Source organism: Schistocerca piceifrons, chromosome 2 (assembly GCF_021461385.2).
Source record: "Schistocerca piceifrons isolate TAMUIC-IGC-003096 chromosome 2, iqSchPice1.1, whole genome shotgun sequence".
In the NCBI taxonomy this organism is placed as follows: domain Eukaryota; kingdom Metazoa; phylum Arthropoda; class Insecta; order Orthoptera; family Acrididae; genus Schistocerca; species Schistocerca piceifrons.
The window spans coordinates 740,952,482-740,965,991 of NC_060139.1; the positions used below are offsets into that span (position 1 = coordinate 740,952,482).

Here is a 13,510-nt window from a genome sequence, read left to right on the forward strand (position 1 = left end):
CACCACATTTGCCACTTTAAATGCTAACAGCCGCTATAATATACTCGCTAATTAGTGCATATGGATAACTGAGGGACCAAACTGTGGTAAAGTAGACGAATTTTATTGCTACAGCACTCGTGCACAGAGTTCCGCGTCAGCTGTTTTCTGTCATTGTAGCCGGCACGCACAGCAGATAGTCAGGATACGCCAGTTTCCGCTGCGTAACGTCAACGCATCTAACGTTTTACTGGCGCGAGAATCGGAACACTCACACTGTGTTACGGAATGTTACTACAGAGGTGTACCTCCCTGGTTATTACGTCTGCGTATTTCTTCTTTGGCGCAATGGAGCAGATCTTTGGGTTTGGGAAATGCGTATAAATTTGACACTAGTGTTTAGTGAATGAAAACAGTGTATTGGTATTGATGTTTTGTTGAACGTGTTTTGTAATGGAGGGTCAAGAAAAAGCAGTTGAAACGAAGGTTGCAGTCCAGATCAGAGTAAATTGTGGTGATCTATTAACAGCTGATTGATATCTAAGAATAATTATTTCATTGTTGTAGGACACAGACACTTTACAGAGGAAACACCCCTTTGATAATCTTTCCAAAGAAGAACTGGTCAAGAAATGCAAACACTTTTTGATGCTGGCACAAAAAGCAAAGCAAGCAAAAGATGGCAAGTATAGTGTTAGCCTGAATAACAGAAATTCCTCAGCAGTGTTTGAGGGATTTAAAGATTATTTTATGTCAGAGCATTGTTACGTTTACTTCCTGTATTTGCGTTAAGTTTTTCACATGAAGAACTACTACGTCAAATCACAACAGTAAAATCAGCCACAGAGTTTCTGTAGTATGGGTGAGTGTCACTCGGAAAATAAAAGTGTAAATGATGTCGAACTTAAATTATGTCACTGACGTCCGGTTATTAATGCGTTAAGTACGTCTACCTTCTTTCAGAAATGTGGATGAGAGCGCAGTCCTTCAGAGATGTTCACAGTTTGTGTGTATATTACCAGTAGAAAGCTTGTGTTCCAAGTCTGGTTAATATTCCCTGTAACTAAGTGAGTCTGAACTTGCTCCTTACATATGACGTGTGTAGCAGTGGTAGCACTTTCAAACTTGCTGTTATTAGTGCAAAATGGCAAAGCAGTTTTGTGCTTCTGTTTTGTTCAGGACTGTAGAAGCGACTTCAGAACACGTTTCAAAGAAATTTCTGAATCGTCGCCATCTGATTAACGTGAGGTCATGGAAAGTGCGAGAGGAGAAGTACTGATAACATTGTGAACGGGATCCATGTTGTAGGACATGTTGGCGTGTTAAATTACACCAAGTTTTCAATGAGTGCTCGGGTAGGGTTTGTTGGGTGCTGCAGATCTCTGTGTTATGATTGTTGGTACGACTCGTATCAAAATGTAGGTCACAAGTCTAGCAGTTAAAAGAGTTTCAGTTTTTGTGTTGAAATTGTTTTCACTCACTTTTTCACTTAAAGAATTACATCAGATCATAACAGTGAATTAGCCACAGAGTTTCTGAAGTATGGGTGAGTGTCACCCGAAGCAAAAAAAAAAGAAAAAGGAGAGAGAGAGAGAGAGAGAGAGAGACGTCCAGTTATTAATGCATTACGTACGTCTACTTTCTTTCAGAAAAGTGGATGAGAGCACAGCCCTTCAGAGATTTTGTTCACAGTTTGTGTGTATATTACCAGTAGAAACCTTGTTTCTAAGTCAATTAATATTCCATGTAACTAAGTGAGCTGGAGATTGCTCATTGTATATGAATTTTTGGTCAATGTTGCTGTGTGTGATATCATGGTGGCTATTATAATCATGTACAGTGTCCACGCTTCTCCCGAGTTGTTATCTCCCAAGTAGATGTTGGAACATTTTTAGTTGTTTACCTGGTACGTGTTTGAAATATACTGAGGTATAGAAGTTGCCGTTGTGGAACAGAGTGCTTTGTTCCATTGTGTATTTGGGATGAGCAGAATTCAAATCTCTGTTTTTCTGACCAGATTTAAAATTTCCATAGTCTGCAACAAGGATTAAGTTTATATGTTGGGATGGTTTCTATGAAAGATACATGGCATGTTTCCTTTAACATTCTTGTGCTGTGCTCCATCTCTAATAATCTCATTGTCCATTCGATGTTTGATGTTCATTTAGTTAACTACTATGGTGAAATCTCCCCTCAGAATTTTGGTTAAGTTGGTTGTCGTGACAGATTTGTTGCTTTTGATTTGGCAAAGGCAGTGAATTTGAAAATGAGATAAAGGTTGCGGGAACAGTAAGGCCAAAGGTATGTGTTTGCTCCATATATATAGCACTTTTCATTTTAAATAACATAACCTGCAAGTTAAATTTGGAAAGGTGTAGGTGTTAAACATCCTAGATAAATCTCCAATCACTATTTGGATGCATATACGCCAAACAAAAAGCATAACAAATGTAAGAGGGGAAGAAATGGTTTGGCAGCTTACCGATCAAATTATAATCTTTCGTTGCCAGGCTTATTTAGGTACCTTACACCCACCTCTTATAAATATTTTGAACTAAGTACTTTCTATTCTAAAATTTTGAAGAAGATATTTATTGTTTTAAATGGTTTTCGTCTATCAGATTCTATTATTATTTTGAATTCTTCCACTTAAATTTAATCCAAAAATGTAAGTCGAACTGAGCTGTTCACGGTGTCTTAACCCCCTCTCCTCCTCCTCCTCCTCCTCCTCCTCCTCCTCCTTAATAGTTGTGTGACTTTTTATTATGAATGTCACATTCAATCTTGTCAGACTTTAGACCCTAGTTACAAATCACTATCTCTGTGCCATTAAAAAATGTCAACAACAACAGAGTGTTGTAATTTTTTCATGTTGGTCATCAAGGACAACCCCATCCCACTGATAGTATATGTTATTCAACATGCTTTGATATTGCTAAGACAGTGCTACAAGATATTATAAGGTTCTTGGCCTTTGTAAAAAGTATGTTGGTAATAAAAGTCTAAAAGAGTTAACGAAATTTTTTTTTATTTTTTTTTTTTTTTTTTTATTTTTTTTTTTTTTCGGGGGGGGGGTTTGTCGTAAAATCTACTCTCTATTTGTGACCATTGCAAATATGTATTGGCATTGTTAGAGTTAAGCCTGGTGTCGTTAGGCCGGACTGACCTTATATGAGTGAAGTGTCTGTACATAAATTATTACATTGTCAGTTACTGCTTGAAGTCATGTCACACATATTAAAATGAAGATGGTTGTCAGAACACTGGTCCATGAGGGATACTAGGCTTTAACAAGTAAAAATTTGGTTGCACATATACAATAGTACTGTTTTTATTACTATACAGTGTTCTTGGTTTTCCAGTGACAATTTTCTTATTTAAGCTGCTTTACACCCATACTCCATAGCGAATTAAATATTTGCATTAATTTGCTCCCCGTTTATGGGGAGGAGGACACAGTGATCGCAGCAGTATCCAGCGGTGGTTGCAGAGGTTTAAAGGTGATTTCTTTCTTTCTTTCTTTCTTTTTGACCTCTTCTCCAAAATTCTTCTGAAGGGCAAGCCAGCTGGGGAAGGGCGCCTTACATGGTGCATCGTGCCCATTGTGCACTGAGACCTTCATCATTCTTTATCGTCATGGGTTTGCAGTTCTGCTCATTCTCCATCTGTTGGATGAGGACACCTTCCTGGGTGCATAGCTGGCTCCCATATTACAGTGGAACATTAATGGGTTCAGGGCACATGCAGAGGAACTGAAACTGCTAGTGAAGTAAGGCCCCCTGTGCCTGTGCAGTTTCATTTTCTGCGCCGACGATGATCATGGACTTCTTTGCACCTCATATCCAGCATGGTAGCCAGTCCGTTGTGGTGGGGCTGCCATGTACCCTATTGGTTATAGTCCCCCTGACTGCACAGGGATTGTTCTGCTGATGCCTGCACCATCAACTCCCCACGTATTCCAAGGAGTTGATGCCCATCTTCCTGAGGCATCATGGGTCTCCCGGCAATGGTCATCCTTCCAGGTGGCCTTTGCTGAGGCTGGGTGGTGCCTGTGGGGAAGGCCTTTGATCAGAGTGGGTGGCATCAGGGTGGATGACACGCCATGAAGTGTATTACGTCATCACTTGCTGGTGGTCAAACACCAGCAGTCTCTAAGTACTCAAGGTCTCACAATTTAATGCACGGGAGGATAGCCTCAAATTGTTCCCCACCCTGACCATGCCATGGGAGAAACACCAGGCTAAGGATGGCAGCAAATCTTATTCGCACCAGTACCTCGTAGGTACGAGAGCTGATGGGGAATCCTTCATGTCGATGAAGCCTCAGTTTTTTGTGGAGCATTTAGAGGACAAGTTTGGGGAGGCCCAAAATGTAATCTGGGTCAGTCTTGATAAAAACAGCACCCTCAGAGACAATGGATATAGAATGCTCAGCTACTCATTCGGTGGCAGCAGGTGACCCTGAGGCGTAAACTGCCTCCTTTATTGCTTCATGCCTTCCTACCCTCGCTATAAAGTCATCCTCTAGTGGAATTGCGGCTGTTTTTCCCACCATCTAGCTGAGCTATGACAACTGTTAAGCTTTCTGAATTGCCCTCCAGGAAACCTGGTTCCCAGCAGTGTGGACCCCTGCCCTCCGTGGCTATAGGGGATATTACAAGGACTGTAGTGGATATAATAGAGTGTCAGGTGGAGTTTGCGTCTATGTTCTGAACTTGGTATGTAGTGAACATGTGCCTCTTCAAACTCCTCTTGAAGCTGTGGCGGTCAGGATAAGGATGACACAGGAAATAACCGTCTGCAACGTATATCTTCCTCCAGATGGTGCAGTACACATGAACATATTGGCACTGATTCAACAACTCCCTAAACCTTTCTTACTTTTGGGAGATTTTAATGCCCATAACCCCTTAGGGGGTGGTGCCATGCTTACTGGCCGAGGTAGATATGTCAAAAGTTTACTGTCTCAACTCGACCTCTGCCTCTTAAACTACTGGGGCTCCCACACATTTCAGTGTGGCTCATGGCACTTTCTGGGCATTTGATTTATCACTTTGCAGCCCACCGGAGAGCCCATGATGACTTGTGTGGTAGTGACCACTTCCCCATTTTTCTGTCACTCCCCTGGCATCATTCTCCCAGACGGGCTTTAACGAGGCAGACAGGGAAGCTTTCACCTCTACCGTCACTGTTGAGGCTCCCACACAACGGTAACATTGATAGGGTGGTTGAGCAAGTAACCAGAAACTGGTCTCAACCATTGGGCACAATACATCCCCTTCACAGGTCTGGACGAAGATAAGACCTGTGTTTGCATACCAGACCCCGACAGGTGTCCCTGACATTAACATCAATGGTGTATTATCTTCCATTGCAAACGCAGTTGCCGAGCACTTTGCTGAGCATTATGCTCAAGCCTCTGCATCCAAAAATTACCCCCCAGCCTTTCGCGCCCTTAAACGGCAGATGGAAGGCAAACTTCTCTCATTCACTGCATGCCACAGAGACCCATATAACACTCCATTTACTGACTGGGAGCTCCTCAGCACCCTTGCACATTGCCCCGACACAGCTCCTGGGCCGGATTGGATCCACTCTCAGATGCTTAAACATCTCTCATTGGACTACCAGCAACATACTCTCACCATCTTCAACTGCATCTGGAGCGATGACATATTGCCGTTGCAATGGCGGGAGAGCACCATCGTTCCAGTGCTTAAACCTGGTAAAAACCTGTTTGATGTGGATAGCTATCAGCCTCACCAACATTCTCTGTAAGCTGCTAGGACGTATGGTGAGTCAGCAGTTGTGTTGGCTCCTGGAATCACAGGGCCTGCTGGCTCCATGCCAGGGCGATTTCAGCCAGGGCCACTGTACCACTGATAATCTCTTATCCCTAGAGTCTGCCATCCGAACAGCTTTTTCCAGATGCCAACAGCTTATTGCCATCTTTTTTTATTTAAGGAAACCATATGACATGACCTGGTGACATCATATCCTAGCTACATTATATGAGTGGGGTCTCTGGGGCCCGCACCTGATTTTAATTCAGAATTTCCTGTCACTCTGTACTTTCCATGTCCAAGTTGGTGGCTCCTATGCTCTCTCCCCCCACGCCCTCCCCCCAATATCTAGAAGACTGGGGTCCCGCAGGGCTCCGTATTGAATGTCTCTCAATTTTTAGTGGCCATTAATGGTCTGGCAGTGGCTGTAGGGCCATCCGTCTCACCTTCTCTGTATGCAGACAACTTTCACATTTTCTACTGCTCCTCCAGTACTAGTATTGCTGAGAGGCACTTACAGGGAGCTATCCACAAGGTGCAGTCATGGGCTCTAGCCCATGGTTTCCAGTTTTTATCTGCGAAGTGGTGTGTCATGCACTTCTGTCAGCATCATACTGTTCATCTGCAACCAGAACATTACCTTGATGATGATCCACTCACTGCAGTGGAGACATATTGATTCTTAGGACTGGTTTTTGATGCCCGCTTAACTTGGCTTTGTCATCTATGTCGGCTTAAGCCTAAATGCTAGTAGCACCTCAATGCCCTCCACTGTCTGAGCAGCACCAACTGGGATGCAGGTCGCTCTGCTCAGCTGCAGCTCTACAGAGGCCTTGTTCAATTCAGCCTTGACTATTGGAGGCTGGTTTATGGTTTCGCATTGCCCTCAGCATTGCAGTTACTAGACCCAGTGCACTACTGTGGAAATCGACTAGCAACAGGAGCTTTTGGGACGAGTCCAGTGACCAGTGTACTGGTGCAGGCTGGAGTCCCTCCATTGCAGATCAGGTGTGCACAACTGTTCGCCAGTTATGTTTCACACATTTGCAGCTCTCCTGAGCATCAAAATTACTATCTCCTTTTCCCAACCATGGCGGTTCATCTCCCGCATCGGTGACCCAGGTCAGGGCTTACAATTGTGGTTCATGTCCGATCCCTTCTGTCTGAACTGGAGTCCTTCCCTTTACCACCCCTACTCGAGGTCCATTCACCTACATCACCATGGTATAAACCCAGGCTGCAGCTTCATCTGGGCCTTTCTCATGGCCATAAGGAGTCAGTCAATCAATCCAGTGTCTTTCTGCTGTCACTTGATCTCAGTTCTTGAGATGTCCCGGGACTCTGAAGTGTTAACACCTGTGGATCGATGGCTGATGTTCTCGTTGGCTTTGTCTTTGTTCACATAGGATGTTTTGAACAGTACTTCTTGCCAGATGGCTGCAGTGTTTTCACTGCAGAGCTTCTCTGTACTGACTCCTTGAGCAGCTGACAAGCTATTGACCATTGCTACCCTCGCCATCCTTTGGTAGCGACCATCCAGGAGTCCATCTGTGCCCTGGAACAGTCCAGTCGTTCAGTGGTGTTTGTCTGGACTCCAGGACAAGTCGGAATCCCAGGCAACGAACTTGCTGACAGGCTGGCCAAACAGGCTATGTGGAAACTGCTTCTGGAGATGGGCATCTCTGAAACTGACCTGTGTTCGGTATTATGCCGCTAGGTTTTTTGGCTTTGCGAGACGGAATGGTATAACCTTAGTATGCACAACAAACTGCGTGCCATTAAGGAGACTATGAATGTGTGGAAGTCCTCCATGCGGACCTCTCACAGGGACTCTGTGGTTTCTGACAGCTCCGCATTGGCCGCACTTGGGTGACCCACGACCATCTCCTGCACCGTGAAGACCCAGCCCAGTGTCAGTGTGGTGCCCGGTTGACAGTGGCCCATATTCTGTTGCACTGTCCTACTTTGGCGGCCCTGCAATGAAATCTTCAGTTACCAAACTCGTTACCATTAATTTTAGCAGACAATGCCTCATTGACTGATTTAGTTATACATTTTATGCATGAGGGGGGTTTTATCCTTCTATCTAAGTTTTAGCGCTTGTTATTTGTCCATCTGTGTCCTCCACCCTAGTGCTTTTAGGCTGGAGATTTTAATATGTTGCGGAGTGGCTGGCTTATCCTTTTCATACTCGTGGTCAAGAAGCCACGGTCGTTTGCTGTCTTGTTTTAATCCTTTCTACCTGTTTCTTGCGACTCTCGTTTTCTTGTCCTATTTTGTTTATTGAAGTGTTTGTTACCCTTCTGCCGTTCTTGTGGTTTTTCTCTTTCTCCCAGTTTTGTGCTGTGTTGAGTCCTTTTCTTCTTCTTCTTTCTCTTTCTCTTATGGATTTACATTAATAGGAACAAGGGACCAATGACCTCGCATTTTGGTCCATTCCCCCCTCTTTAAACCATACAACCAGCCAATCTTCTTGATCGACTCCAATGACCATTTTTCGTACTAGAAGACTTCAGTGCCCATCTTGTCTTGTGGGGCTCGACGTCTGCTTGCCTTCGAGGTCGGATTTTGGAGTGCCTCATAACGTCTCATGAGCTGTGCATCCTTAACACAAGTACTCACACTCATTTTCTGCGCTGCTACCGGGTCATTCTCAGCCATCAACCTCTCTTTCTGCTGTCCAGTCCTCACAGACACTGTTCAGTGGGAGGTCATTGACAACCTTCATTCCAGTGACCACTTAAACTCCGCATTCACCTACTGGATGGAGGACTACCTGAAGAGAGCCCACCAACATGGATTGTCTGCAGATCTAACTGGACACTGTTAAGCCAGCTGGTTGTGTTTGAACATCACAACAGCAACTGGGAATGGGTGGGTCACATCATGTGAGTGATCATGCCGCTGACTTATCCATTCCAAAGTGCTGTAGCTTGCTGGACAGATGAGTGCTGTTCAGCCATCCAGGACAGGTGTGCGGCTCTTTGCCGATTTAAATGCCGCACTACAGCAGATAACCTCGTAGCCTTTCGAGTCGCGAGAGCCAAGGCTCATTGCCTAATTAAGGGGAGCAAGAAAATGTCATGGCAAGTTTTCCTGGAATCTATCAACCAATCCAATTGTTCAACAAAAATATGGGAAGCCATCAGCAGGGTTTCTGGTAAATGCAGTCATTTACCAATAGCAGCAGTACTGAAATAGGGATGTCTCCATATAGTGCCTGGAGACATGGCTCAGACACTGGCAGAGAATTTTGCACAAACTACTGCCCATGCCAGCCAGAATCTGGCATTTCGAGGGAGAACTACCCTTTTCCTAAGTGGGAACTGGAATTGGCCCTGTCTGAGACTCATGATACTGCACCTTGTCATATGATGGACAGGTAACTCCCCCAACTTGTGGAGACACTTTTGATACCTCTCCTCAAACCAGGAAAGGATTGCACATGTCCCATCAGTTATGGGAGTATAGCATTAATGAGCTGTGTAGGAAAGACCCTGGAGCAAACAGTTGACCTTCATCGGGTATGGTCGTTAAAGACCAGGCAACTCCTTAGACGCTCTCAGGAGATTTTGGTCCCTGTTGACAACCTGACCCTGTAAGAAGCGGCTATTCAGTAGGCTTTCCTACATAAACATCACTGTATTGGCATATTCTTAAATATCAGTAAGGCATATGATGCTACTTGGAGACGCTGTATTCTTGCACTACTGCATCAGTGAGGCTTTTGTGGCCACCTCCTCATCTTCATATGGTCTTTCCTGTCTTAGCGGTTATTGAAAACTGGAGTTACTGACTTGCTGTCAGATCAGTTTGAGCAGGGGAATGGTGTCCCTCCAGGCATTGTTTTATGTGTTACCCTCTTTGCCATAGTATCATGTCCATGGTAAGGAGTCATGTACAGTGCTCTGTGTTTGTGGATAATTTTGCTGTTTTCTGTTCTCCATCGCTGCAAGAGCTAGTTGTCAGTTGGAACTTACAGTGCAGAGGTTAGAGGAGTGGATAGCAGAGAAGGGTTTTCAGTTTCATGCAGATAAATGTGTGTGTGTGTGTGTGTGTGTGTGTGTGTGTGTGTGTGTGTGTTCATTTTAATCGTTCTCATTATATTTTTCATTTGCCTATCTTGTGTATGAGGGACACATCCTGCATTTTAGAGACTTGGTGAATTTCCTGGGCCTCTTTCTTTACTCCAAATTGTCGTGGTTGCCACACCTGAGACCTGAACGCCAGATCTCTCAAGGCACTAAACATCATAAAGTGCCTTAGCCACAGGTTCTGTGGAGCAGACAAGGCACATCTGCTTCAGTTTTATAGGGCTTTGGTGCATTTACAGTTGAAGTACGCATGCACGGTATATGGATTGACGAGGCCTTCTTATTTGAAGATCGTTGATGCTGTCCACCGTGAGGCAGTTCGGCTGCTTATAGGACCAGTCCCATACTCAGCCTCTGTGCTGAGGGTGATGAGTTACCACTTACCATCCAGCAGCAGCTCCTCATACTGCATCAGGCATGTAAGTTCCTCGCAGATCTGACTTCACGCACGTACCATACCTGTTGCCTGCCCGCCACTGTAACATCTTTTTCCAACTGTCCACAAGCCACAGTGCCTTTTCAGGTCCATGTGCAGTGTGTGCTGGAGTCACTCCGTGTCGAGCACATACAACCTGAAATTCAGCGTTTAAACCATCTTCCACACTGGTTACTGCAGAGGCCCAGCATAATTTATATGTGGTGCAGCACAGAAACATTCCTGCTTCTGTTTTTAATGCAGTATTTTACTATTTTATATGAGCACCACCCTATGTTGGTGTTTTTACAGATGGGTCTAAGCAGGGAGCTCTGGTGATTGATATGTCACTTTCCCAGATCGTGTCCTCAAGATGCGCGCGCGCGCGCACACACACACACACACACACACACACACACACACACACACACACACACACACACACACCATATAAAATTAATTGTTGGTAAGGCAGGTACCAGGTTGAGATTCATTGGGAGAGTCCTTAGGAAATGTAGTCCATCAACAAAGGAGGTGGCTTACAAAACACTCGTTCGACCTATACTTGAGTATTGCTCATCAGTGTGGAATCCGTACCAGATCAGGTTGACGGAGGAGATAGAGAAGATCCAAAGAAGAGCGGCGCGTTTCGTCACAGGGTTATTTGGTAATCGTGATAGCGTTACGGAGATGTTTAGCAAATTCAAGTGGCAGACTCTGTAAGAGAGGCGCTCTGCATCACGGTGTAGCTAGCTGTCCAGGTTTTGAGAGGGTGCGTTTCTGGATGGGGTATCGAATATATTGCTTCCCCCTACTTATACCTCCTGAGGAGATCACGAATGTAAAATTAGACAGATTCGAGCGTGCACAGAGGCTTTCCAGCAGTTGTTCTTCCCGGGAACCATACGCGACTGGAACAGGAAAGTGCCCTCCACCACACACCGTTGGGTGGCTTGCGGAGTATAAACGTAGACGTAGACACAAACACGCGTTTGTCCACGGTGGCTGTACCACTAGCAGTCACTTTGCATTCTAATGTACCAATCACAATGCCTTCTCGTGAATTGTGGAAAACTGACACACACACACACACACACACACACACACACACACACACACACACACAAGCAAGCAAGGGGTGAATCTGTAGCACCTATGGTCACATAATGCACTGGACATATTTAATAAAATTTTGAGATTCTGACTTCATAACTAAGAAACATAACTTTCAAATTGCTCAGTGCCATGTACTTTTTGTTTCTGATCATTTTCTTGATGTATTTATATTCAAATGGACACAGTGTTTTTCATCTAGACAAATTTGACTTATGTTCTAGATATCCCGCCCCTCCCCTCCCCCCTTCTCCCCCCCCCCCCCCCCCTGCAAAAAAGTCTTTTGCATAGTTTTCTGGAATCTTCTTTTCATGCTTGCTTTTTCAGATGTGCCTCATTCCTTTTTCCATTATCAAATGGAAGCAGTTTTGTTTGCCTTCCTTTTCCAGTGGGATCCTGGGAATTACACTGTGAACAGTAAAGGAGAAATTTTCAGCAAATTCCCTCGGCGTAATCAGTTCAACCACATTGAGATCTTCTTTGGTTCTGTGCACTTATGGTGTCGGCTGCTCTTCTGCCACATGCTGTAGTGGCAGCTAATTTCCACTGATTGTAGCCAATCGGGCGATGCTATGCAATGGCCAGTGAGAATCTCTGAATTTAATTACTTGTTTCATCAGAAGATATAAATTTATTGGTTTTGTTTTTGACACGGATAGAGCAAGATTGACGATAATTGATCTGACTATTATGAATTATAAGTTTGTTACTTTTTTCGTATGTATTTGTGGTGTTGTATGTTTCTCAGAATATGACCCGATTTCTCGGGATGTTGCTTCGTATTCCAAAGTTACGGTTTGGTCATGAGTTGGCGAAACCAACCCTTGTTACTAGAGGAAAACTCACTGTGGTAATGGACTGATCTGTAGTGTAGGCTGAGGTCTAGGTTAAGTTGAAATGTTACAGTTCGTATGTGAATTGGCAAAGCCAATGAATGCGAGTGGAGGAAAACTGATTGTAGTGACAAATTGATCTGTAGTGTAGCCCAATGACTGTTTTGAAAACTTTGTGCGGCATTTCCAAAACATCCCTATTTCTGAGGTTGTGGTTATGCTGGAAGCTAAGAGTACTGTTTAAATTTTGTGGAATATTTTACATCATGTGACAACACTTTGCACAAAATATTTCAATATGCCGTCACATGATTTCGTACAATCCACATCATGACTATGTTTATTGATCACTATGTTCTCGTTGGTCCTGTCATCTTGTTTAACCATCCGTCTCATCATTTGTCACGTTCGCTTCCCCATCATTTCATCACACAAACTGTTACCAATTGCAACACTGAAAGGAAAAGCTGCTGACACCATAAGTGCACTTTTACCTCTTCTGTAGGCACTTGCAAATATTTACTTGCCAAACAAACTAAGCTCGGCAGGGTAGCGATGGTTTAGAAACAGCTGAAAATGTTTTTGCTAATTCATCAATAATTTCATCCACAGTCTGTTGTGTGATTTCAAGTGTGGCATGGTCAGTGTGAATCCATCACTCATATTGAATCAAATCTTCATAATCAGTATTTTCAATTTGCAATGCACTTCCACAAATTTTTCAGAACTTCTGGTCATGAAAATTTTTCACGGCATGAAGAATGTTGTCTTTTGATTCCTAATTACACATGTTTCCCCCCACCCACAACCAATCCCTAACTGTCTTTGACTATGTGTGATCTTAATTTTACGTTCTGTTGTATTTTCGTGCACAAACTGAGTGCAAAACTGATGCAGACACGCAGTCACAAACCACTTTGGACACAGTTCAAAAAATGTAAAAATACAATTTCAGGTTGATTTCCATTGTGATAAGCAACTAACATTTCTTTCAGATTGCATAGTAACAAGTACTTATGCATCTTAACTTCTTATTAATCTACTGAAATGAAAACAATTTTTTTCCAGGAAAAATTTGACAAAATTCTTTACCTTCAGAAATATCCATAACCTTTGCATTATTTTTCTGGAAGCTTCTGTCTTGCTTGCTTTTTGAATGTGCCAGAATTTCTTTTTAATCTTAAAAATGCCTTGTTGCTTTGGCTGTTTGTTCTGAAACACAAAATTCACACATATAGTTGTTTTAATGGTCCAGCTTTAAGGGATAGAGATCAAAAATAATTTTTTCTTTGCT

At 43.6% G+C, this 13,510-nt stretch overlaps 1 protein-coding gene across 1 annotated transcript in view; it reads left to right on the forward strand.

Moving 5' to 3' along the window:
• Positions 1-268: 268 nt before the first annotated feature.
• Positions 269-13,510, forward strand: part of LOC124776229 (GRIP and coiled-coil domain-containing protein 2-like) — a 282,612-nt gene continuing 269,370 nt past the window's right edge. Inside the window, exons 1-2 of the mRNA XM_047251088.1 lie at positions 269-465; positions 547-661. Coding sequence (XP_047107044.1) covers positions 433-465; positions 547-661 — 148 coding nt within the window. The 5' untranslated portion in view covers positions 269-432. The remainder of the gene's footprint in view (positions 466-546; positions 662-13,510) is intronic.